General features: G+C 52.4%; 7 protein-coding genes across 7 annotated transcripts; 2 read left to right on the forward strand and 5 right to left on the reverse strand.

Moving 5' to 3' along the window:
- Window positions 1-83: 83 nt before the first annotated feature.
- On the reverse strand, window positions 84-248 carry CABS01_12581 (uncharacterized protein; the record flags this gene model as incomplete). Its single annotated transcript, XM_060545934.1, has 1 exon — window positions 84-248. The coding sequence occupies one exon, from the start codon at window positions 246-248 to the stop codon at window positions 84-86; it is 165 nt and encodes a 54-aa protein (XP_060396469.1).
- Window positions 249-2,919: 2,671 nt separating this feature from the next.
- Window positions 2,920-4,022, reverse strand: CABS01_12582 (uncharacterized protein; the record flags this gene model as incomplete). The annotated part of the gene is made up of 3 exons (XM_060545935.1): window positions 2,920-3,147; window positions 3,507-3,709; window positions 3,950-4,022. The coding sequence occupies 3 exons, from the start codon at window positions 4,020-4,022 to the stop codon at window positions 2,920-2,922; spliced, it is 504 nt and encodes a 167-aa protein (XP_060396470.1).
- Window positions 4,023-6,548: 2,526 nt separating this feature from the next.
- CABS01_12583 (uncharacterized protein) lies at window positions 6,549-7,181 on the forward strand (the record flags this gene model as incomplete). The annotated part of the gene is made up of 1 exon (XM_060545936.1): window positions 6,549-7,181. One exon carries the CDS (start codon window positions 6,549-6,551, stop codon window positions 7,179-7,181), a length of 633 nt encoding a protein of 210 aa, XP_060396471.1.
- Window positions 7,182-7,458: 277 nt separating this feature from the next.
- CABS01_12584 (uncharacterized protein) lies at window positions 7,459-8,025 on the forward strand (the record flags this gene model as incomplete). The annotated part of the gene is made up of 2 exons (XM_060545937.1): window positions 7,459-7,647; window positions 7,738-8,025. 2 exons carry the CDS (start codon window positions 7,459-7,461, stop codon window positions 8,023-8,025), a joined length of 477 nt encoding a protein of 158 aa, XP_060396472.1.
- A 3,760-nt stretch (window positions 8,026-11,785) lies between these two features.
- CABS01_12585 (uncharacterized protein) lies at window positions 11,786-12,340 on the reverse strand (the record flags this gene model as incomplete). The annotated part of the gene is made up of 2 exons (XM_060545938.1): window positions 11,786-12,160; window positions 12,266-12,340. The coding sequence occupies 2 exons, from the start codon at window positions 12,338-12,340 to the stop codon at window positions 11,786-11,788; spliced, it is 450 nt and encodes a 149-aa protein (XP_060396473.1).
- Window positions 12,341-18,110: 5,770 nt separating this feature from the next.
- Window positions 18,111-21,053, reverse strand: CABS01_12586 (uncharacterized protein; the record flags this gene model as incomplete). The annotated part of the gene is made up of 3 exons (XM_060545939.1): window positions 18,111-20,197; window positions 20,249-20,936; window positions 20,991-21,053. 3 exons carry the CDS (start codon window positions 21,051-21,053, stop codon window positions 18,111-18,113), a joined length of 2,838 nt encoding a protein of 945 aa, XP_060396474.1.
- A 1,237-nt stretch (window positions 21,054-22,290) lies between these two features.
- Window positions 22,291-25,694, reverse strand: CABS01_12587 (uncharacterized protein; the record flags this gene model as incomplete). The annotated part of the gene is made up of 8 exons (XM_060545940.1): window positions 22,291-23,042; window positions 23,353-23,567; window positions 23,841-23,915; window positions 24,032-24,087; window positions 24,151-24,181; window positions 24,290-25,117; window positions 25,265-25,377; window positions 25,599-25,694. 8 exons carry the CDS (start codon window positions 25,692-25,694, stop codon window positions 22,291-22,293), a joined length of 2,166 nt encoding a protein of 721 aa, XP_060396475.1.
- Window positions 25,695-25,824: the final 130 nt, after the last annotated feature.

Here is a 25,824-nt window from a genome sequence, read left to right on the forward strand (position 1 = left end):
CTCGAGTTTTCTGCTGTAGATTCAAATTGTGGGCCTCCCAAGTGAGGTAAGTTGACAGAAACGTCTCGTCGAGGAGTCACACTTTAACCACTGCACAAGGGGCAGTGGCCTGGGACTACGATATATCGTTCGTGTGGACCACTGCCACAGGCACGACTCCGGTTGCCATCGACTGAAGTTCTGAAGAAGTGTGCACCCGGGTCGATACATGAGGTGTAAATGTAGTAGTTCTTAGTAAAGTCGCACATGATGGGCAACCAGGCGAAAAGCTGTTCCGAACGTCAGTACTCTAGATTATTGGCCCTGAGGAAGCTTCACCTACGTTTATTGTTGGAATTTATGTCCGTTGATATGCTACAGACAGAGTTGTAGATAGTTTTGAAGTCGGTGGCCAAGTGTGAAGTGCGCGGTCACTGTCTAAGCATAGCTTATGGCGGGAGTAAAATGTGTGCGTCAGGCTATACTAGTATGTAGTCGTGACGAAGTCCGAAGTTGAACAGACGGAGGAGAGAAGAAGAGATGACAGGCCGGGCATGTAACGAAGAGTATACAGTGAGGTTGAGAGAGCATAGGAGGTCAAGACTGGTTTTGTATTCGGGCACCGAAGGCTGGTTGTCAAAAAGGTGTGTACGTGTGGTTGGTCGAGGCCCGATGGGATATATATGAGTGAGACGAGAGCACAGGGCCAGGGCGTGCGGTAGGGTAGGTACCTTGCGAGAAAGGAGAAGCAAGGCGCAAAGCTTTGGTTTTACACAAACTGTGAACGGATTTGAGCTACCCTGTCCATGTCTGAGCCATGACGGAAGCGCTTGCATCGAGAGAAAAAAACAAAAAAACGGTCGTTAGGACGGACGGACGACGAGGTCCAGGGTTGAGGTCTCTCCGCCTCGCAAGGTCCAGGTCTGTGACAGTGGGTACAGGTGGGAAATTCCCCCATCAGGCGATGGAGGGCTTTGACAGTGGACGGGGGCATGGGGACGAGAGAGGGATACATGAGAGGGAGGTATCTGGACCCCTGGTCATAACTGCACACCTCGTGGCATCTGCAAGGTAAATCTGCTATCGCCACGCCCTCTGACGAGAGTGGGGAGAACTGGATGGGACTGTGCAGAGACGGGTGGGCTCCAAGTACCAAGAGCGACACAATCGAGGTTCTGAAGCCCACCCAGAAGGGCAAAGGGACTGGAACAGATCTGGGTCAGCCTTGGTTTTATTGATTGATTCGTACGGCATGCCGGGAATGGTGAGAGCTGACATTATGGCATTGTGGCTCGGAGGTTCGTCTTGGTGTAACTGGCAAGTGATATTCACTGTTGCGGTCGTTGGAATATGGGTGTGCATCCACCGCCTGTTGCTACTCTTGACCAGTGGATGGGATCATCGATATGTCCTGCGCTGACAACAAGGGCGTGGGAAATATCCTTCAGATGGGATGTGCAGGCTGGCGGGCGTCAATTGTCCGTGGATTGCCTTTGGTATCAACCCCGCCCGCGGAGAGGCTAGAAGACGTGGGAGATGACCACTGCCGACGTCTGCTGTAACATGGTTGGGCTTCGCGAGCCACGAGAACAGACGTCGGGTTGTTAAGCGACCCAAATCAGCCATGCTCTGTTGTCGGTAGTGCATACGGAACAAATGGAGGATACAATGCGTAGCAGCACAAAGACCACCACAAGCACTTGGCTCCAAAAGACGGAGAAGCCGTCGCTCGACGGCCAAGGTCCTCTGTAGTACTGGAAGCACGTATTGTCTGTAGTCCCATTGCATGAATCCCTGTAAAACGCACCGACCTGACCAAGCTGGTCTCTCTTCGCGGGAGGTGTCAGGGCGGGATGTCTTTGTCCCAACAGACCGAGACACAGGCACCGAGGGCTGGGTTAGCGAGCGAAGGGTGAGCTGTGTCTCCGCCTCCACCTCGGAACACCTCTGCGGCTCAGAGTCATCCATCCACTCACCACTACTCCGAAGGCCAGCCCCAATTTGCTTTTCGGCGCAAAAGGCAAGTGACAGAAAAGAGAATACCTACTGAACAAGGACAGGCTATAAGTGACGTTGGCTCGGCGATGAGTAGCGAATGTGATGACCGACGTATGTATGCAATGTATTTGGAGAGATATTGAGACGCGGCATTTGGCTGCCCGTAGGTGTCTTTCAGCATCACTGAAGAATCGTGACAAATTCGGTCCCGAAAGCATGGACGAATTGGCCTGAAGGCGAAAGGGTAATTGCCGTGGGGGGCCGTTGGGGAACGTGGAGGGACGCAAGAAAGTAGGGCGTGACATTGATGGCGCGGGTGCAGGCGTGGTTGTTGCAAGATCAATAGCAGAGAGTTGCTGAGGATCTGATGTCGAGTCCAGCCAGTCGAAGTACCGTACAAGGGGTGTGGATGATTTGCTTCAAGGCACGCAAATGTTGAGATGGTCGATATTAGCGGGTTGTGCAGTTGCGGCAGAGAGTAGGCGAGACGAGATTAGAGAACAACGTCGGCGAAGTCGGCGTACGACACAGAGTTGGCTGGTACGTCTATAGTAACACCCTTCCTTTGTGGCTTATGGAAGCGGTGTCCAAACTCTACTATAGTAGACGATACCTAGACGACATGATGGGCGCCGCTATTGCCATGGCCGGCGCCGAATGGCGGCGGCAGCAGTGGCCCAAGGTGGGAGCATAGGGTGGCAGTCGGCTTCCGATGTCTAGAGCTGAAGATGGGACCCAGGGTATCGTCAACATATCGGCAAAGGAACGGTAAAGCGTCTCGGGCATGCCCGTTTTGGAGCGAAACGTCTTTTGAGTTGATCCGAAGTGCAACGTCTTGGGGGTGTTATGTCAGGCCTAGCACGGCCGAGACCAGCATGCTGAAGCGAAGCGAAGACGAAAAAGAAGCCGTGCCGAGAGAGGTGAGTGACAGACGACCTGAGTCTATCCGTACACCTTGGAGAATGGGTGGGATGGTGGTGGTAGTCGGCTGAGTGAAGCGATTCGGGAAGAGACCGGAGACAGGGCCAGAGTCAAGAGGAGACAAGAATCTGAAGCCTGGATCAGCTCATGATATGAAGGAGGGATGAAGAGATGGCGGGCGTGCAGCGTCAGGCCCCTGTTGGTAGGATATGCAGCGGACAGACGAATTGAAATGCAGTACTCCGTATACTAGGAAGCAAGATTCGATATGAATGGATGTGGGCAGTGGCGTGACTGGGCAGACGCGGGCATGGGCCAGCTGCTCTGAGCCTCTCAATCTCAAGGATTGATGAAAGTGTGCTCCGTATGCATCCCTACCTTGAGAAGGTAAGGTAAGGAAGGTATCCGTAAATTGGCACGATTTGGGAGGGAAGACGATGATGAAGATGCAGAAAAAGGAGAGAAAATTGTCAGTGGCAAGGCCGTGCTCTGCAGCAGTAGCGCGAGGTAGCTGCACACTGCAGAAACTGCAGAACGGATGTCGATAGGAAGGAGCTGGAGGTGGGTGTGGAGTCGACGGGATGTGCAATGTGCAGGTGCGACCTTACCTTACCTTGGGTGCGGGTGCGGGAGGCAGGTGGGCAGGTGCAGTTGGGGGGAGGAACACCGGGAAGGTGCAGACCGGGCAGCAGGCTCGTCGAGAAGACGGGAAGGTAAGCCCGGTGAAGGAAGGGAAGGCATTCCGGATCGTGCCTGTCTTCCATGCCGACCTTAGATTCCTTGAGGTACTTCCTTAGCTCAGGTGCTTTCTCTGGAGATTATAGGTGACTGAATTATCATCATCATCAGAAGGCACTCAGACACTAAGGTAAGGTAAGGTAGGTACCGTAGGTAAGGTACCTTACCTGATTGCCGACAAATTACTTATTGTTGGCATGGGAGGAACGAGGCAAGAAGGTGGGCGCAAAAGGTACCTCCTCACCATGCTTTCCTTTTCCCGTCCCAAACTATGCAGGCAGTTTTCCTTTCTCGCCTTGTGTTTGGAGAGTACCTGTAGGCCTTGGACCTTCAGGAGGATCACCCATCATCATCATCATCTTCTTCTTCTTCATCTCCATCTTCATCCGCTTTCTTCTTCTCCACCCCCTTGCTCTTTTCCCTTCTTCAGCCCCGTGCCCGCATGTCTCTCACTGGACGCCCCAGACATTATATGCAGAAAATCTTGGTACTGATCAGTGATGGCAAGCTATAAGCTCTTAATGTGTGATCTGCCTAGTAAGGTAGGTAAGGTAAGGAAGGGGATGTATCTGTAGGTGTATTCCTATATGTGACAGGCTCTCGCGCCAGGGTCAGCCATCAAGTACAAGGTATGGCCAGGTATTTCACACCGAAATATCATCTGTGAGACTGAAGCGGTGACTTCCAGCTGCCACAGCTGTTGGGGACGTGCTTGTAAGTTCCATTGTTGACCTGTATGGTAATGGTACAATGGCAGTGCAGTGCTACGAGCTCTATGCTTGAGTCCCGACGTTTCTCCCTCATGCAACCCTCCAGACATGGGTGCATTTCTTGGCTGCTGCCCCCCGGGGATGAAGAGCTCTTGAGGGGTTCATACGTCGAGTCAATGAGGTCCATGGGGAGAAAACATGAAGTTGAAAAGCAAAGAAACGGAAACATATTGCCCCGCCCTTACCTTCTTTTTTCGATGTTACAATGCTGCAATGGCCATCATTGCTGTTGGCTCCGTTTGGGCTTGATGCTCAACCAAGGCATGAATTCGCACCAAGAAATCTCTCAGCCATGGGCAGTTGCTGCGTTGTGTCCCCCAGCCTGCGATCTGAACCCAGTCCGAGGTGCAGGCGCATGAGAAGGCGCGACTGCCCTCGGTAAAGGACCACGCGGAAAGCATTGCACACATAGATGGCACACAGATGAGGTAAGACAGCGCCCACTGCTCTTCCTCTGGTACTTGGCCCTCGTAGTTCGTACCCAATCACCCAGTCAAGCCAAGGTCAAGGCCAAGGTGTAAGGTGTAAGCTAGGTACGGAGTACGTACTTCGTGATACAGGGCCCTGGTCAAGGTAATGGTCCATCCAGAAGGAGCAGACCCATGCAGGGCACCTTCCCTTTAGATTGGCCCCGTGCCTGTTGCAGTGTTGCTCCCCATGAATGATGAACCCATGTGCCGACACGACATGACGCTCGACTCAACACTCGATACTCTACTCAACCTCAATCCGAAGCACAAGAGGCCACAGCAAACACGCTCATACACACCACCTCTTTCTTCTTCCCCCCTGGTTTCCAGAACCCCCTCATCAGAGTTTGTCTTGTCCTTAGATCGCTTTCCCTTCCCTCCTCCACCTTATTATCACGCCGAGCGAACTAGCATATCACTGGGCTGAAAGCGCTCGAATCGTATCAGGCTCCGATTGCCGTGAGAAAGAAATATCAGCCAATTCACGCTTTGCTTCACCGATGTATGAATAATTTAGGGGGAAAGACTGTAGCCGTGCCCCTGGCATACAGACTCACTTCTCTTCTTTATGCCCAACATGTTCCGCGCAACGCCCGGCCTCTCCACACATCAACATCTCGATTGAGAGACGCCCACACCAAGACGGTATACCGACGCCCCCGGACCCCGTCTCCCGTCCCCCGTCGCCGGCCCTCTTCTGACTGACGACTTTGGTGCTGGCTTACTCGTTGTTTACCCTCTTCCGTCCCGTCACCTTCACGGATAGAGTCAGTCGCAGCAGGCCCGAATCCACGTCGGCTCTTTTCGTCGTTTCGCGGTCAAAGCACCACCAGCCCACCTGCCAGCACCCACTCACACTTTTTGTCATTGGCCTTGTTCTGGTTCTTGTCTACGAACCAAGTCAACCTGTTACGGCACCTCGCATTCCATCGTCACACACATCTGCTTTCCTTTTGGTACTAAGAGGGTGGCATTCAATCTTCCCTGTCACGGACACGCCACCCGTACCACCAGATAGTATTGACAGATAGGTGGCTACTTGCTGCCTCCAATCGACGTCGCTTTCTCCCAGAGGTGGCTTTTCCGGAGGCTCAGACTGCTACTGACCACCATTCGCCCAGTGCGATCCCGGGCATACACGGTTACACTGCATCCATTGCAGGAGATTGGACCTCGGGCCCCATAACGTCGCTCAATCTTTCACACTTCTGCTTTGCTCTGTTACGACCTGGCCCTGCTCGCCGGGGCTGTTTGCATTGGCTGTGCCATAGCTGAGATGCCTTGAAGACGGAAACCAGCCAGAGCATGGGCGACTCGATCTCATCAGTAGCTCTGCTCTAACAAGGCCTCTCTGGTAACACCAGCCCAACATGCACCTTTGGCGCGGGCCCTTCGAGAAATCCAGCGGTCTTCTACAACCAAGTTGCAAGGTAGAATTCCCTGGGACGACGTACCTGTCGGCATTCCGTAATGTTTATTAGTCCCCAGACGATGTTGGCCAAGAAGGTCAAACACCCAACGCAGCCATTCTCGCACTGGTATCGATAATACTGGAGCCGCTGTGAAAGGATAGTCATTGCCACGGCGTTATAGCTGGTGCTACTAGCATCAAGACACCCTACCTGTCCATCGGACGTTCCCTTTGTACAGCACACCGGAGCCAGGTCCGGACATGGTTGAGTGCAACACCATGCAGGCTTCATGTGCCAGGTCAACAGCCCGATACCAAATGCCATGGAGACCGCAATGGGGATCCGATGCCAAATGTGGACGAAAGCAAGATCGTGACACCGGCTATCCCCTTTGGAGCGTCCTGAACAGAAAGTACGAGCTGGCAAAACGATCAGTAGAGTCGAAAGCGGGCAGTCTTTGTCGTCTCAGTCGCCGTGTCTACGATGTGACACCCCGCAGGGACCGTCCGTCTGTGACAGAGATGCTCGAAAGCTCATGCCAATATCTGGCCCTCGGCCGCAATCCCCAATGCAATAACATGCCAATTATTGGATTGTACTATCGACACTTTGCAACCACTGAACCAAGATCGACCCATGCCATGGTTTCTGGCGCACCCAGTATTCCAGTGGCCCACATCAACTCATTTGACGCCCTTGCCTGCACTATATCTCTGTCTGTTAAGGCCACTGCTGTGTTGACAATCGCATCACCAAACGTCTATTTACAGCGGTGTCTGATGGAACGGTACTCGGAAGCTGACCCCGGCTTGCCCTGTGAGGTCCACCTCGTCAACATGCACACCATGCGGCTCGGGACACGAATACATGGGCACTGGACCTCAGACAAATAATCTGGCAGGTCAGCCAACATGCCGACGTTAGTCCTCTACTCCGTATGAATAGAACGCAGATGCAGATTAAAGGTCTCGCGGAAAGTGGAGTGCGTTGTCAACGGAAGCCGGAGGGCGGAGCCGCGGTTCCTACTACTGGGCGCCACGACAAGGCGTCAAGGTCGAAAGAACTCAACATCCTTCAGCCACCCACCTGGGCTGACTGTCTGACTCTGATATCGCTTGAGAGCTTGACAGATGAGCATACCTGACAATCCTTAGGGATACAAGTTACAACATGTCTGAGACATTGGGACTGTGCTCGTGGATGATCGGATCAGTGATCAGTGGCTTGCTAGACCCCCACTCCACGGAAGCCTGCCCCTCAGGCGTTCTTTTGGAAATGTCACTCCGGTCGCCTACGGAAGAGTTGGCGTGCACCGTACCAACTGAACGAGTCCAATCGTCCTCAACGCCCCTGACGCCAGTAACGCTATGACGACACAAAACGAGAGAACCTTTGTCGAGGGTTGAAATTCGAATCCGCATCCAATAACCTCATGGACCGCACTGGTAGAGCTCCGAAGTTCTTTTGACATCTCGACTCAACCTCCCTATTCTGGATGGTGTCTGGGAGGACAATGTATGTTCCCTTCAATTTGATGCGGTCAACGTCAGTGAACAACTTCTGCCAGGGTATGCTGTTCATGATGCAAGCCGATCTCATCTGGGACAGATCGGAGATGAGCAGGTGTACTCCGTACGGGTAGAAGAACGGAAATCACTAGACATTCCCAAGAGGGGCACAAAGCGACGATGGAGAAGGGCACAAAGCGGCAGGACGCGCCATCAACTCAATGATTGACCCGGGGCATTGCTTGCTATTGTGGCATCCACGCAAATGCAAGGCCCTCGTCCATTTTTTTAGTGCCTATCCGACCGCACACAGACAACACCAGCTTCATGGGACGGTTGCTGGCTTGCGTGGGGACAATTGCAACAGGTCACGTCGTACCAGAGAGACGGACGCCAGCCGCATACGGATTGCCGAGCTTCGGGCTGGCCTGCCAAAATCCTAAAAAGTCTGGTTCCAGATCCAGGCGTGCAGAATCATCGTCCAAGGGAGGGGCGTATGGGATTTGACAGATGATGACCCTGCATCTTTTCTTCTCCTCAGGTAGCCACGCCTCGTAATGTACAGAGCATCCGTACCTCCTAGGACGCTGTGGCTACTAGCCCACGAGCTCGAGCATGTCTCACCCCATGACAGCGATGGTCTTGGAATATGCCGACTTTGGTGGAACAATACATTGTTATCCCACTAGCAATTGCGAAGCGGGCCAAACCGGCAACCGCTTTCTACGCATTATGTGATCGATTTACACTCGGCTGGACAGGGGGCGTGGTTTGGACCGGTACGGATACACAGGAGAGATGGAGAGTATCCGTACGGATAGCTAATAGAGAAGCATCGAAGGCCTCCAAGACAAACAATGACGCAGCAGGGAAGCAGAAAAGTTCCGACCTTCCGACTGGTTTCTCGCAGAAACACTGAACGCCCGTCCTGCCCAGCTCCGAGCTCGACCTTGGGGCAGGCCAGCAGATCCCGTGCCTGATGTGCAACAGCGTTTTATACAAGGCGTCCTACCGAAATTCAGGGCTACCCGAAGGTCAGTCTTTCGAGGCCATGGATCCTTGTCTGTTGCCCAACGTAACGTGAAGCAGGGAAGGCTGACGGGTCAGGAGCTTGACAGTACACTAGCAATCGGAACGTACGGCGAAGCGGCGAAGCCGTTGTTTTCCCAGTCAATGGACATGTTCTTCATCGAGCTTGCTTCCGGTTAACAGCCACAATTCCCACTCGAGAAGAGCCACCAACCCAAGATACATAGATGGGTCCTCGGGGACGACGGAATACGTTCGACGATCTTGCACCCACCAATGGGGGGGCGCCCTGCAAACAGTAACTACGCAAGCCCCTCCATCTTCTTTCCAAGAACGCGCACCATGATATCCAGCACCTGAAAGAAAACCAGTAATACTTGCACCTCGCCATCGCCTCGATCTTCCCCGTTGAGTGCGGGCGTCGCTCGTTGCACTCTGGCTTCCTTGGCAACCATTGACCTTCTTCACACTCATGTTTCGTTGCAGCTCTTGAGCTGCTGCTCTCCCCTGCCGGAGAGCCAGGAGTCACCGTCAAAGCGTTCGTCGACATACCCACCCTCAGGTTTCACACCAGACTTCGAAATGATCAAAGCGCCATCCGGCCTACTCCCCACACCACAACCCCAAATTCCTCATCCGATCTCCCTGTCCCTTGCCCTTGTCAGCTCCCTGCACGGCGGCTGCCAAAGCTGGATGATCGCATCAATCGGAATTTGGGCGAATCATGGTGGTTCCAAGTCCTTTCTGACAGGTACCCGACGGGCAAAGTCTCCTTGTCCCATGCTCGCAACTATCGACTAGAAGGGGTATTATGAGGGATGCTTGCGCCGGGGTTAACCCAAAAAAAGCCTGACAGCAAGTGGAGAGTCTTGCAGAGACCGCTCGACCTCGAAGCCATGCTCGCCTTATGGAGGAGAAGCGAGAGAGGAGGGGTGCGTCTCCATTCCGCAGAGTCTCTACATACATAGGCATAGCCTGGATATCCGGAATACGAAGGCTCGAGTCGATGTCGGTAACAAAGTTGCAGATGAGAGGCAGAAGTGGGTTATCGACGCACTGTTGTGAAATTGATAACGTACCACGGCACGACACCAAAGTCCAGGTAGTACCATTCACCTTGGGCATGCTACCAATCTCACACCAGACCGCACGTACTTTGACTTCTGGCCTCACGCCCCCCCATGGCATCTCCCTATACCAGATTGAGATATCTGGCGATTTTTGACGTTTTCACACCAACGCGCGTAGCTCCAACCGGCTCACAAGGTCGATGAACTAGACCCACAAATTGCAGACGGCAGTGGTTGCGTGTCACCGCGGCTCATGTCTGTCGAGCATCGCCTGCTCTTCGGCTGGGTGGAAGGCTTCCTTGCTTTGTCGGTGCCTCTGTGGGGATGCAAGCTCCGCGGGCCGAGTCTTTGACGGTGTAGCCTCTGCTCATGCCTGCCATTTATCGTCGGCGGCCGACAACATCCTGGAAAATTCGAAATCCCATCACCGCGAGGTTACCATTGTCAAGGCCCGGGGTCCGAAGGCACCCTTCACGTAGCGGAGACGTATGCACGACAGTGTTTGTGGCAACGACGGACCGAAGAATATCCCCACCCGGCCCCCATGCCGGAAAACAATCTCGGCCTCGTCTTGTTGCTGTCAGCACTGATTGGACTTGTCTCCCGACGACCCTGTACCAAGAGCCTCTCTGCCATGGATCTGCAACTCGCACTGGATAAGATAAGATAGTATATCTTGGTCTAGATAAGGTATCGCTCAGTCGGGACGACGTCCGGACATGGTCACGGAAGAAGCACGTTTCCCCTCCCAACGACCTTCGTATTGATATATTTGTACACGGCGCGGAAAAACTGGAGACAGCCCGATCTACTTTCACCGTAATGGCTGCTACCGTTCCATCGCAACATCCCATCTCATGAACGGCGGAGACGGCAAAGAAGACTGCCTCATCTCCGTCGACGGGGTCTCCCGGTCACTAAGAGCATCATGCTGAAAGACGCGGCTATTTTCTCAAGCTTTCTCTGTTGCCGCGTTTCTGGCAGAACTTTCAACATTCGGAGACACCTTCAAATGGGGACTTGTCCGCTCATCTGTGACGGCCGGCAGCAACTTAATTGTAAGCCTAGTCCTGAGTCACCACCGGCAGTAACTCTGTGCATCTGCTCAATCGCGAAGTTGGTAGCGAATCATAATGTGTTCAACCCTTGAGCCTAGTCACCTGATGTCGTCTTGAAGCAACCTTGTACTCCGTAGTCAAGTTGGGTTGGAGGCGATCATACCAAAACACGCTCACCGCTTGCTTCCCCTCTATGACTATTTTACTTGAGGGGCCCGAGGGTGTTTTGGACACATTCGAGATCCCTGGAAGAAGGTTCATCGAGAACCCAAAATAATCTTGGAGCAAATCATGCAGCTTGAGAACGAGTGCACAGAACAAGCTCGGTGAACGGACGGTTTGAGGCTCACAGACGTTCCTCACGTCATCCTCGCTGGCCGTTCGGCAGATATTTGTCGTCCAGTACAGGGTCTAGGGGTCTCGACTCTCAACACTTGATGCTAATGAGCTCCCTTTAGCCACATGCGCGGCCGGAAGATGTTTCGGCTCGATTGAGCCACTCAGATGTCAGACAACCAGCATCTGATATAACGAATGACGGTCCGTCATCCCAACGTCATCGTCCCGTGACTTCTGCTCTACTGTGATGGCGACGCATGTTTCTCGCCGTCATCTCACCCTGACACATGTTCAACGCGAGGTTGATATTTGTGAAGTTGAAATAAAATGTTTACAACTATTCAGCTGACGCGAAAATTACAACACCGTATCATTCGAGTCCGTTCCAGAAGCTACCAGAGAGAGAGCAGCATGCGCAGCCGAGCCCGTCCACCGTTTCGTACGGACTTCCCAACCACTATCCTACAACCGCCAACCCGGCTCCAATCCAAGTTCACAATGCGACCAAGGCGGCAATGAGACCTCCAAGAAACGCAACCGGACCCATTGTAGGCGCAGCATTCGGTGTGCTGGTAGCAGAGGCGGACGCCGTAGCTCCGGTCGCAGAGGCGGTCGTTTGCGAGGCAGTGGCTGATGATGTCGAGTTGGCGCTCTTACAGACGACTTGATCGGGGACGGTGACGCCTGCTCCGGTGCAGATGTCTTTTGCGTACTTGACGGCGGTGTCCTGGTCGGCTTGAGGACAGGCACCGGCGAGACAGCATGCGATGCCGTCGAGGAAGCCAGAGTTGGAACAGATGCATTTGACGTCGATCTGACTGCAGCCGGCAATGCCACTGCCAGTAGTGTATTGATTCACGCAGCCTTGCTATTCATTCGCAATCCGGCCGTTAGCACACGAATCACAGGCGACTATGAGCATCTTTGGCACTCTAGCAAACGAGAGAAATCAGTAGGACCAGGGGGAACGTACAGCGCACGTGGGTAGCGCGTTCTGCTGCGCGGCGGCAAAGCCGGCAAGCGCGACGACTACAGCGGAAGATCTCATGGCGACTGTGTTTCGAAGACGGGAAGACGTGTCGTGCGTAGTCTGAGCGCGTCAATGAGGAAGCATCGACGAAGAGACGATGTTTGCGACAGCACGGATGAAGTTGTAGCGAGGAGAGCAGAAGAGTAAAGAGTGAGGCAAAGGAACAAAGAGGACCCCGAGAGGGGAAAAGCTGAAAGCTTGTTGCGCTACGGATACATGGCACTGCGACCGTGGTGGCATACCACTTCCCCGATTCAAACTATCACATTCAGTATGAGCGCCACCATCTTTATTTTGTTTCCCCCTTCCATCAACCGGCCCCCTTGGCCATGGACGCTTTCGGGAAATCACACCAATCATAACGTTGCACCACTGTCGCAAATGACTTGTCTCATTGGCTGTTGCTAGGTTCTTATGAGCTCAATTAAGTTTAAACTTCGGAGCACTGAAGCTTATTGGGGAACTCATTTGGCAAGCCTCCAACTTGTTAGTGACTTAGCAAGCATGCTAAGTCAGGGTCGCCCAGACACTCAATGGCCTAGCCCACCCGGATGACCCGGAGACTTTGTGGACGGTCACGGTGCCCTGCTCCACTCATCTTGAGGATTGAACGGTCCGGGAGGGGAAGAGACATGGCCGTCCGGGGGCCCGGGTTTACCGGCAGCTCCGTATCGGTTTGCTCCCACGATTTGCTTCTCTTCATTCCCCCGCCTTGCACCCGTTGTTTGGGTTACCGCCGTGTCTGACCGCGAGGGAGACTGAAACATCATCCAAACTTCTTAGAGGATGTGTACGCGTGGCGCTCACCTGTCTGGGTATTTGGTCGGGACGGAGGAGCTCTTTGTCAACTCCGCGCAGACCAGCAAACATTCTTCCTTCCCGTCTCCTAATTCTCTGGACGACGATCAAAAGGTTATCCTGTTCGTACGTGCGTCTTGCTCCGGCAAGATGAGGCGGAATCAAGCTTGAAGAGATCCCTGGGCCGCTCGGCCACCACTTTTGATCACCTTGCCGGACGGCCGTCTTTCCCCGCAACAGCCGCCTGACCTCCATATCCAAGGATTCGGGAGAATTGGCGTAGAAAGCCGACATTGGAGACACGAGCACGGGCGTGCTTTCATCTCCGACTCACGCTCGGAGGCTTAGACTGCTGGCACCACCCACGTAGTCTTGCATTATGCAGCAGCATAGATCGCCCGCTCGATGGCCCGGACCGCTTGTGCCTTTACCTCGCTTCCAGGCGCGGGCGGCTCTAATGACAGAAGCCTGGAGGGGAGTTCTTTGCGCCTGTTATGGAGGAGCGAGCCTGGCACGAATACGGGCGCCGTCTGATCTCGGTGCTGCGTCCAGTCCGTGCTCTTCCCAGTTCTATTGACTGTAGGCGCTTGTGAGTGTCTCTGGGCTGTCAGTCTGCGTCACACTGAAATCACAACGAATGCCTGACTTTGCTACCACTCAAGACCTCTGTTTGACGGACGACGCTTGCACTACTTGAAGATCTACATTCTTTTTTTTTGTTTTCATTGGGGAAGCTGAACAAACTTTGTGTCACATCGCACGTGATGCTTTCCGATTTCGACATTTTGGAGAGACGTCGTTATCGGTAACGGAAACTGCACGCCGAGCCGGGCCAAGCCCCGGCCGAGAAAGCTTGACGGCGCAGCACAAGACAGCGAGAGAAAGAGCGGGACAGCACCCAAGAAGCGAATTTATTTGGTTCTGACATCCCAGAGCAGGACTGCAGCGCTCGGCAGATGGAAGTGGGAAATCGTACGAAGCTTCCGTACTAGATGTTGCAACCCTGACCGGCTAATTTCCTCCGACCATATGCCATGTTGAGGTCCGGAATGTCTACACCGGGCCGATTTGTAATTGGGCCGGCTCGGACCAGTGACAGCCAGTGGATTGCAAACCCGAGGCACCAAAGTTCTCTCTAGAGCATTTGGTTGGATCATCAATCAGGGGCAGATGCAAGCCTGATCGACGAATGGGCAGCAATGATAGCCTAACTCACCAAAGCTAGAGTAGAGAGGTGTAGGGAGATCGTCAGACGTCTATCAAGAGCCGCAACCCAATGACACTGCCGGCTACCAGACGATGCCCCCTCTGGCAGGATACCCGATGACAAGGAACCATGTACGTTTGGCAGCAACTTGGTGGTAGTACACTGTCAAACTGTACACCCCCTTCGTGCTACTGCGACTGGCCCCCTCCTCCGGCAAACAAAGGTCAAATATAGAGATACGAGGCGGGAAGGGCAGTCACAGACGAAGTGACGGCTCTAAGCGCCGGACCGCACCCGTCCCTACTCTACCACTGCCGCAGGGCTCTCTTCGACTCCATTGTTGCTCCAATCTCTAATCATCCCGTACGACATATATACTTTCAATAGTGGCGCCCGGCTCGCGGCTCGCGTCACCGATGGACCTAGCGCCAGACTAGTCCTGCTGTCTGGCAGTCCGCGGCATGCGAGCGTTGTATGCCGTTTGTCGTTGGGGGCTTAGTGGGCTAACTAGCTTAGGATTTACAGTACTGAGGTAAGAAGTTTACCTCCCATGCCACTTACGTGGGCCTCGGGAGAGGGGGTTGGGACGATGAGCCTTTGAGGTGGATTTGGTGACTTTGGTCCCTTTCTTAGCTTGAATCCCGCCCTGGTTCAAGTACAGTGGGGTGTCAAAAGTTCGTGTGCAGCGCACAGTATCCCGCAAAAGTACTACTTTTCAACAGCGAATAAAAGCTTTAATATAATAAAAAAGAAAAATCAAAAATTACTATATAACTAATTAGCTATTATATTAGTATATATCTAAGTTATATTATATTTTACTTAATTATAAAAGCGTTAAATAAATATTTTAAAAAATAGGTTTTAAGAGATTTTTATTATAGTGGGTTATAGGGCCTTTTGAGTGTGAATAGCACTGTACCTCTTAAGAAAAATTTTTTATTTTATATTCTACTTTTATATTATATTATAAAGTACTAATATAACGTATTTTAAATTATATAAAAAATAGTTTTATATACTTTATATACTTAAATATATTATTAAAATTTTAAATTATATTATTTATACCTAAGTTAAAAAGATATCTATAGTAATAAAGAGACGTAGTTAGTGGGCTATAGGTGACGCACTGGGAGGGTGTACACGAACTTTTGGCACCCTACTGTACTGCGCTGGCTCTCTGTGGCTTGCAGGCTGGGCAGGGTTTTGCGGGCAGAAAGATGCAAGGCTTGTTGATGTTGCACTTCTACCCGAAAGCCACACGAGAGAATACGACGAGCAAGTTTTTTTTTTTTTCGACCATCCTTCCCTTTTATCGATTTGACTGACTGATCTACTTCGTAGCGTCGAAGGCAACGGCTGGCAGCGGGCGGCTAACAAGGCTCTTCCTCCTCAACCGAGGGAGCGGAACGACGCCTCATTGTTCAATTTTTTTCTTCTCTTCCCTTATTTGGCGCCAGCGCGAAGGAGACATCAAATGTCGTTGGTGAATCTAGACGCCACGGTGTGCACGGGTCCGCCCGCTTGACGTTCCAGTCCGCTTTCTTGGTGAACGACGACGACGACGCGCCCCCCCTCATCGACATCGTGGGCTTGGAGAGAGATATGGATGCCTAAACTCGCCCTTCCCGCCCTTCCAACCCACCCCCGGGGGAGAAATTCAACCGGAGGAGAATCGATCCCGAGGGAGAAGAAACGGCAAAAGAAAAAAAAGAAAAGAAGAGGAGACGAGGCTGAATGAAAGCGAGACAGAGAGAAACATCCGAGGCACAATGTTGCGCTATGGACCGAGACTAAACCCCAAGCGAGGGAGAAAACAGGAGAAGTTCCAACGAGTCCCACGTCCCGCTTTGGCGCCGCTCCTGTCTTCGACCTTTTTTTGGCTTCGCCCGCAGTCTGGGCAGAATTCAGAATTGGCGCTACAGGATCTTCTTCTTTTTTTTTTCGGCACACGCAGTAAGTTACCTTAGTTCCCTCGGCTGTAGTCGCTCAGGGCACGCGCGCGCGGGGGTGCGTTGTTCGCGTGCTCAACGAACGAGAAAGGAAAAAAAAAAAGTGGTCTCTTGACCTCACTTGATGTGATGCGAGAGAGAGAGAGAGAGGCGTGTGTATATGCATATGTGGGAGAGAAAAAGCCATCGCTCGAAGAGAAAGTGGGACAAACATCGACATCTGGTGCAAGTACACTTGGATATCCTCACTGTTCGTCCGCCCTACCCTTCATCATCCCTGTTATTTTTGGCAATTCTTTTCACAGAGTTTGGTCAAAAAATGTCTCATGATCGAGAGACATTGAGTTCAGGTTGGACCCCATCGAGACGCACTTCGACACTCGCTACCCTCGCTACCGCGGGACACTACTGCTCACGAGACCTATCGAGACCTGTTTCCGAGGCCCGCCGTCGTCTGACGACGAATGTGTGAAGAAAGTATATGCAACGCCAACGTCGACTTTCATGCATCGTGGATACGAACTTCATGAGACGAGCGAGAGACTAGAAATGCAGGAGATTTGAGCGATTGGCAGAGGGAAATGAGCACCAAAATGCGGGCGTTACAGAAGACTCGCAAGAGAGGGGCTGAGGTTGAAGACGGAGAAAAAATGCAAAACGATTGCACCTGCCGGAATTCGAATCCGGGTCCCTCGCTGATTCTGAACATCCCGAAATGTGGAAAGTGGAAGGCGAGGATGATAACCACTACACTACAAGTGCTGTTGGTTCACGGTGGATACCGAGGCAGCAATCTCAGGATCAAGGGAAAGCGGCGGGAACGGATGGACCCCGCTCTGGGCATTTCTGAGGTTCGTTGGTGGGGTTGATGGGGTTCGGTGGGATCGTGAGATGAGGTAAGAGGAAGGGTGAGTGAAGATGGGTACGCTGGTGAACCCGCGTTGGATGTTATGTGTGAAAAGCAACCGGGAAGTATGTGGTTTCCATCATCACGATGCGGGAGTCGACACATCGTCGTCCGCTGTGTAGTACCGCGAGCATGATACGGTAAGCAGTCTGGGTTTCGTCCGAGATAACTCCGCTTACACGATGCCGGCGGCTCATCTACGCTCAAGACCGCGCCTGAGCTGGCAACGTCCTGTCTCTGAAGTTGAACTCCTCAGTCCGTGAGTCTCAGTGAAGATAGTCTCCTCAACATCTCTCGGGGGTTGGAAACCCCGGACATGGTCCTCGATACTGTACCTTACCTCGCGTCAAGAACGGACATTGAAGCCATCGAGCTCCCGGTTCCACGTCGCCGTCATACCCTCACTCTCTCGTCTCTGAAGATGAAAGAGTGGTTATAAGCATGTACCAACTTCCAGGCGCATACGTCCGGTATCAATCGGGGTGGGCGGAGCCATATCTCGAGCAAAGCGGGAGAGGGATGGACGTCACAAGTTCAGAATGTTCCCAAGAGCCACGAAGCTCGTCATTCTGAATCGATGAACTTCAAGCAATCATATCCGGGCGTTCGCAATCTGGCTGTCTCATCTTCCATGTTGTGAATAAGCGACGCTCACGTGCAAGGAGTGATGGGGACGGGTTGCCTCCAGCCTTCACGATACCTTCAGCAGAGTCCTCTCGAGTCATCGTAGGTCGCTTCCTAGACCGCTATTCATCGCTGGAAGTCTATTGAAAGTCTGACTGCCAATATAACTGTGTACAATGACCATCCTCACGCAATCGCTGCAACTTGGTGGTAAGTCTACTCAATCCTCCAAAACAGTTGACCATACAGCCAGCCATCTCTCCCACGGAACCTCAACTCAAAGGTGAGCTTTCATCTTCACATGACTGAGCACAATATCTCGGTTCCATCATAATCCAAGCTATCCTCTTCTTGATACCATGTTTCCACAGGCTTCTCGTTCCGGGGATAGCGACATGGCAACTCCCTCTGGCTCTCCAAGACCTTTGCCACAATCTTGAGGCTCGCCCTTTCTCGCTCTTTCCGCATCAGTGCATCAACCATATGAAGTCGCGTCCCCAACTCCAGGATGCTCTGGCAGTCGGAATCTTGTGCTCTCGCAAGTTCGTATTCAATCTTCTCAAAGGTTTCGATCATGTTGACATACAACAGTATGTAGTTGAATGTGGAATAAGAGCGGTTCCCACAAATATCGTTGTATAAGTCTCCCTTGATCAGATCGAGTATTTGCACTCGACTAGGCCTGACGCGATCCCCGGACACGACTTCAATCGGCGTACCGTTCCGGCCGGTGCTGGACTGGTGGGGCCGTGTCTCACCGAGCTTCTTCAACGAGGCATTGCCTCGGGACAGTAGCTCTTGATCGTCTACACCTAAAGCTTTCTTGACGCGGTCAACCAGACTCTTCTCATCTTTGGCCATGCTGTTCAGCGGAGTATTGGCAACCAGCCTCGAAGCGCGGAGCAAGGCCAGACGAGTCCGTGGATTGAGCTCCTTGTCCGGTATCCATTCAACATGCCAATTCGCTTCTCGGTAAATCAACAAATGAGACTTGGTGTTGAAGGCCAAGTTTCTGCTGACGTCGATTGAGCGATGGTATCCAGCTGATTTTGGGAGGGCCGGCTTTTGTTTCACTCTGCCATCACCCCATAAGAGCTCTCCAATGCCAAGGAAGGCTTCAGCAAAGTTGGACCGTGGAACTTGGCCATCGGGAAAGAAGCTATTTCGAAACATGTCTTGTAGTACTTGATAGTGAGCCAAAGGCTGCTTTATGTGCCCTTGCTGTACAAGCATGTTGTGGAGATGTATCATTGCCGTCGGTTCCTCGAGGCTGTCCCAGATGAGCATGCTTGTGCGGTACACCCTTTCCAGGCCCTCCATCACTCCCACACCACAAAGGTACGGAGAGTACCTCCACATACCATTGAGTCCGGTGTGATCAAAGCGAGATGTTGGGAGTATGTCGCCAGTCATTGGCACTGACTGGCCCAGGAAGTCGAACTCTCTGCAAAAGACGCTCACGAAATCCATCATTGGCTGCCTATGGGCGTTACGGAGTTCCGCCCCGTAAAAGTGAGCCATCAAGTTGGCAGACCGAAGAAGTCCATTGCTGAACCCCAAGTTCTTGTCGTCGTTTTGAATGTCGCTGTCATCCTTTGTGCTGCCGCCTATAGATAGCTCAATGTCACCGATGTACAGTTTGGTACCGCTTTTGCCTTTGCCTTTGCCGCTGCTCTCCTGATTACCGTTTCCTATGGGTCTGCGTCCCAGAAACCCATCAATGTCTTTCATCGGGCCAAGCGTATCCGGAGATCGTGGTCCAATGACATGCCCCCGCCGAGTGGTGTTGGTCCAGCCACATGATACGGTGAAAGCATCGACAATGCATTGTAGCTGAAAGACGCGATGAGGCATGATGTCTTGATGAACATCCGTTCCTGGCTTCTTCATTAACAACGAGACGACAAAACACGCGAAATCCTGAAGACCAAGAAGCGGTTCAGAGCCCGCCAACGGACAGTTGGGTAAGTTTTCAAGCCGCACCCATTCTCCATCACTGCGCTTAGGGGCTGTATAGGAGTTGACGAGATCATAAAGCCAGTTGATTGTGTATGATCTCCGCCACTTCAATCTTTCCCTTTTCGTGGTATGTTGTAAGTCTAGCGTGGGATCCCAGTCTTTGATCTTGATAAGCATCTTCGTAGTAGGCTTCCCATCCTCTGACTGTTGATAGTCTTCGAGGAAATCAACAAAATCCCGGTAGGTGCCAAGTTGAATGTACTCTTTCAAGTCGATAGAGGTCGTTTTGGTTCCTCCATGCTGATCACCCGGACTAACTTTTGCCAAAGCTTTGATGAATGAGCCTTGTGCAGTCTCGAGGTTTCCACGGATGATGGCCGCCACAAGCGTCTCGTATGATTGTAACTCTGGGACCTCGCTGAAGACTTCCAATTCGGTATCCTAGACCATTTCAATAGCGACTTTAGATAGTGTACCGGCAATAGCCCCATGCAAGCCACAGTACGCTGCCTCGCGCCAGACATTCTGGAGATAGTTTCTGAGTACGACGCACTCCTTGGCAATTGAGCAAGCAGCCATAAAGGACTCGGCTTCTCCAGTGCCATCGGCTTCGACGATGCTGTATTGCTCAATAGGTACCTGGTTCAATAGGGCACCGGGGGCCTTCTTCGCCTTTTTCTTGCCCTTGCCCCCTCTACCCGATTTCGCTTGGGCTCGCCTTTGGGATCCACGAAGAGGAACAGGAACGCTGTCACTTGAATTCTCTCCTGGGCTCTCAAGGCTCAGGCTTTTTAAGTCCAATGCCGAGAAATTGATGAAGTCGGCAAGCTTTTCTGGAGTCAAACTGCTGGTATTCGATCGACCTTGCACGCCTCTTGACTGCTCGGTCTCTATCCAGGAATTTCCGCCGAGGGCAACGAAAGCTTCGGTAACGAGTCGGACAAACGTGTCGTGAATCTTGATGTCTTTGCCGTACTGAGGGTCTTCCTCGCTTACGATGCGTCGCAAGAAGGCTAGATGCTCCGTTCTCGCGTCGATGACGGACCTGAATAGTCGGAATGTAGCAGGCGGTATCGCCTGCATGTGCTTGCTCACAAACTTTGCGACCGATTGGAAATCGTTGACATGGATCTGTCCGGTTGTGTTGAACTCGATAGGCGAATCCTAGGCGCCGTTGTCCCTTTTCCGTGTCTTGAAGATAAAGTTGGATGCGTGCACCATCCAGTATGCAAGTTGCTTGGCGTCGCGTTTGTACACGACGAAAGGATTTGATCTCGCCATTACTTATGATGTAGGAGGAATGCTATGACGTCGGCGCCGATGGCAGGCTATGTGATATGGCCTCCTAATGATGCTGCGTTCCATATCAGCGAATGCAAGATGCAGAAGACCCTCACCTGAATGATACATACAAGCTATTCGTATTGGAACTGATGGTTGGGCTGTTAATCTCAAGCCGTTAACTCCTAAGAAAGGGATGTTGTCGGCGCCCTCTTTGACGGGTAGTGCTGTGACGAGGAGAGATGCAGCCCCGACCAAACATCTACGCAAGAGCTGTGCGAGGACAACGAATCACCAAACTTTCTTGTGCAGCTATGGGGGCACTCTCCTACCATAGGAATGCCTTGCAGGACTGTTGCGCTTGTCAGCTTGATCCCGGGAAGCTGCTAAGCAGGCTAGGTTCGGTTTGGACTACGGAAGGCGCATATCGTGAACCTACGTCATCACGTTGCTGCCGCCAATTCTTGGGCAGGTCGGCGCTCACTCCATCCCAGGGGCTCCATATTCCTCCTAATATCTCTACCCTACTGAACATATCAACGCTCTTCAATGTGAATATAAAGTTTAAGAGGGTTGTTGAGGAAAACCTCCTGAATGCGCTCTCCAACTAGTCTCATCCGTCGTCCATCGGGCATGAAGGGTAGGTCGAAAGAAGAGAATTCGATAAGCTTACAGATTTGGCCATCCGCCACCCTTGAGAAAATGCTATGGACGGATAGATAGTAAGTTCAGAGAAGAGATATCTTTAAATTAATCAAGCCGCAGATATACTGCGAAGAAAAGAAGACTCCCCGGCGTCCAGCGTGGAAATGTCACGCTGGACTGATAGCTCTCGCCTGCTCCAAGCCACATGCTAATCCTATAATGCCATAGGGCCATCAACGTCATCAACACCTCTTTGCTTTTATAACCGTCCATGCGCTTCAGAGACTTATTGCTTGGCCTAATCACTCAACCAAGTCGTCATTCATACGTTTAGTGATGAAAATGATACCGATGATGCGAGTCGTGTGCCCCAGGAACCAGAACGCCATGTGCCCGATGAAGAATGCAACCTTGCGTCTCCCGATGCTAGATCTCTATGCCTGTTTGCACCATCCACAGTCCGCTTTTGTGCACCGTGGACTTTCCGTTTCCTAAGTCATCTAAGTGCGGCCTTCGATTACTGGGGCCGCTTCGTTGGTGACATGATCTAAAGTCTCATCTTTCTCGTCCATTGGCCCATAGCGACCCGATTCTACTGCTGCATGATGGGTCTGTCAGGATATAAGCCCTGAACAATGGTCCAACACCACCGTGTAGAGCTGTCCTCATCCTTGAGGCCCCGAAGCCAGTTGATACCCTGCGTAATCGTCATGTTCGCTGCCTCGTCGAAAGTTGAGTCGCAACGGCTCTGTCGAATCTGGAAGAGAGTGGGATGCGTTGCAGATAGGTGCAAGAAGATGAGTATGCCGAGGATGTTTTGGGACCAAAAGTAGAGGCAAGGAATCATGCGTTTGTGCTGAGCGGCAGGCGGAAGGATAATGGGCCAGAGGAGGCAAGCCTCTAAAAATCTCTTGGTTGCGGACAAGTCTGTCTCAGTCAAATTTTCTGCTCGTGTATGCAGAGCTTTGTACACAAAAGGTCGGAATAGTAAGTATTCGAGATGGTAGAATCGGGACCGTAGTATAGCTTCGAGCACATCGTTCGAATTGGTGTAGAGTGAATCATGTAGATACCCCAGCATGGGAGCAGACTGCAACCCTTCCATGGCGTCGGCGGTGTACAAGGTCGGCGGTGCGTAAAAGTGCTGGTCAGGAACCTGCGGATCGAGGACAGGAAAGGATGCTTGGAATGCGTCCAAATGTTGCGTCCTGTCCCAATGCAAGACGCTGGGCAAAGAAGTGTGCCATTGGTCGAGCTGCGAAGCCAAATCACCAACTAGATCTTCGAGAGAGTCGGCTAGATCAGGCGAATTCCAGTTTGATCTCGAAGTGGATCCTCCAAGAACTGGTGCATATGCATCGTGTCAGTGGGGGTCAAAATATTGGAGATTTCTTCTGATGAGACATATGGGGAGAAGCCGGCTCGCTGCACTTGCGCCCATCCAGGGGGCCCATACGCGAGGCGCGCATCAGAGGCAGACGCAGGTGGCAAAAGACCAAGAATACGAAGCCAAGCGCATATGGAGACTCCGAACAAGGCGTTATCGACGTACGTCGACCAGGCTGGGAAGAAAGTGGAAATGGAAATATGGACGGAAATGGAGAGAGGGTCCAAAACCAGGAGGGGGACGACGGGGAAAGGCAATCCAACTCACTTCTTCTCAGGCTTTTGTGGATCTTGACCCCCAGGTTTCGCAATGAAATCTGATGTAGGAATATCTCACCACAATTGGATCTCCTGTCGTTGTGAATACTTTGACTCAAACTCGCATCTTCGGTATGAGCATAGGCCGAAAATGTTGGTAGTTGCATGCTCGCCTCTAGCTTCTCGAGGCCGGTTAAAGGGAGGTCAAGTTCCAGGTGAAGACCGCTGCAGCAAAGCACCGGTTGTTAGATGACGGATTCTTGTGGCGGGAAGAGCAACCCTTGCCACAGGTGAAGGTATACGGAGTAACGGAATACGAAGTGCAAAATAGCAACAAAGGAGATGCAACAGGAGTCCCTTGCTCATCCGCAAGCTGAGGCTGCCTTGGCCAAAGATCCATGGGTAGAACAGGGGCTGGGATTGGGGGCTCGATGGGGCCAGGGGAGGAGGCGTGGGTTGGGGTTCTCGGGATGGACTGTAAATCTGCGATGCACGTACGTTTCCATGATGGAGCAATACCAAAAGGCGCGGCGGATCTGATCGCCGCGCACTGAGCGAAGTTCGGCAGAGTTACTACAAAGGTCCGTCAGCCCATTTCCGGATCAGCACCTCACCACAGTCATTTAAAGTCTCAGACAGCCCCAGCTGCAGACAGACAGGCCACCACCAATGTTGCTGCTTCTACTTACCTGGTAATCAAGGCACGGCAAGCCAGGGACGCCGATATGTTCATTCTCCAGAACTCCTACGCGAGATTTTGGTTTAGCCAAATCCGTCCGGACAGTCTTCCCCTCAGGTGGTCACTCACCACATGCCGAGAACAGCACTCATAGTACAGCCTGTCGTCGGTCAAGCCAATCCCGGGTTAGTCAAAGTTTCGCACCGTACAGGAGGTCCGCACTCCGAGGTGCGGCCCGGGCGGCCGGACCCGGCTCCGGGAAACTTACCCCGCCAAGATATACATCTGGACATTCTCCAAAGCACACTCTGTCATTGAGAATCCCAAGCGCCGCCGTGCTTCGTTGAAGAACAGAATGCCCGGCGGCCGGAATTCCAAGTCGTTTGTCGTCCTGACAGGTTCACCGACAGGGTGGTCCTCGAAGCCCGCAAAGGCACCGCCCGATCCTCCGACGAGAGCCACCTCGGCAAGGGCCAACACTAGACACACCAACGTAGATGCCGCATTTTCCTCGAACTCGCTCCCGATGACGTCCTGTAGTATCTTCTCCATGAAATATTGACGATCTAGAACAGGATGGATCCGATTAAAGGTATCGAAATACGTGTTGACGCGGTCTACAAGCGTTGCGTAGCTCATCACCGTCAGTCGTGGTAGTGGTCCTTCCATTGGAAAGCCCAGCGATATACGTTCATGATAGCTCGCCGTTTCTAACCCGCCTCGAGGAAGGCGCCGGTCTTGGCCTTGCTGATGGAACAACTCGGACGGAAAGTCGGGTTCCCGGAAGGCGGATTGGAGGTTCGGTATTTTGGGCTGGACGTCTTCTAGCTTCTGTCTCACTGCAGGCCACGCCATCATCTTGGTGACTGCAGACGCATATCGGTATGGAACCTGCTGCGAGGGTTTCGGGGTAGGCCGGCCTTGGGCCTTCAAAGTACTTGTCGATGAAGCGTCATCGCCACTATCTTCAGACTGCGAAGAAGACGGAACGCTGATCTGCATGTTCTGGAGCTGGGCGAACAGTTGCGGTATTTGACTGGTATTGTCGTTGATGTTTTTCACGATTTCGAGTAGTTCAACCAAGCTTTTGTCTTTTCTATGGCCAGTTAGCATGTCCAGACTGAGCTGACAGCGTTGCTCTAGGACGTGATCGTCGGCTCACTACAGCTTAAGAGAGACGGGCAAAGAAGGACAGCAAAGGTTGATCTCGCTCCCAGGAGTCGCGCCAGGGCCGCTGACTTACTTCGTTGGTACTGGGTCTCCGTAGAAGCAGTCAAGCCCCTTCTTTTCGCAGAAGCCACAGGTTGGCTTGCGTTCGTCGCATTTCTGCTTCCTAGTACGACAAGTCGAACATGCCTACAGAGATGTCAGACTAAATCCAGGCCAAAATCGTGTCACGCCTAGAGGGAGGAGAAAGAAAGCGGCTCCATGTTCTCGCGGATCAAGGTAACGGCCCTTCGCCTTTCCATCATCTACCACTGGGCACTTGTCCAAAGCCCTCGGGGTGATAGACACGACGACCACAAGGCCAGTCTAGAGATGGTAAGGATAGGTACGAGGATTAGGGCTGAACTTACTATGGCGGCGATAGGGCCACGATCCTTCTTTTGGTACATTCGGCTGGAGCCCGACCCCGTTGAGCTCGAAGCCACAGACTTGGAATCGAAGTTCATTATTCACCTAATAGTGAAGGGGTTCGGGAGGATGGTCGAATCCAGGGGGGTTCGGGTCATTCAGTGAGATTTGGTAGTTGATGTTGAGGCGAAAGGGTGGCATGCTAGGCTAGGCAGGGCGACAAGAGAG

Source organism: Colletotrichum abscissum (genome assembly GCF_030869225.1).
Source record: "Colletotrichum abscissum strain IMI 504890 chromosome Unknown Scaffold_38.1, whole genome shotgun sequence".
Taxonomy (NCBI): Eukaryota; Fungi; Ascomycota; class Sordariomycetes; order Glomerellales; family Glomerellaceae; genus Colletotrichum; species Colletotrichum abscissum.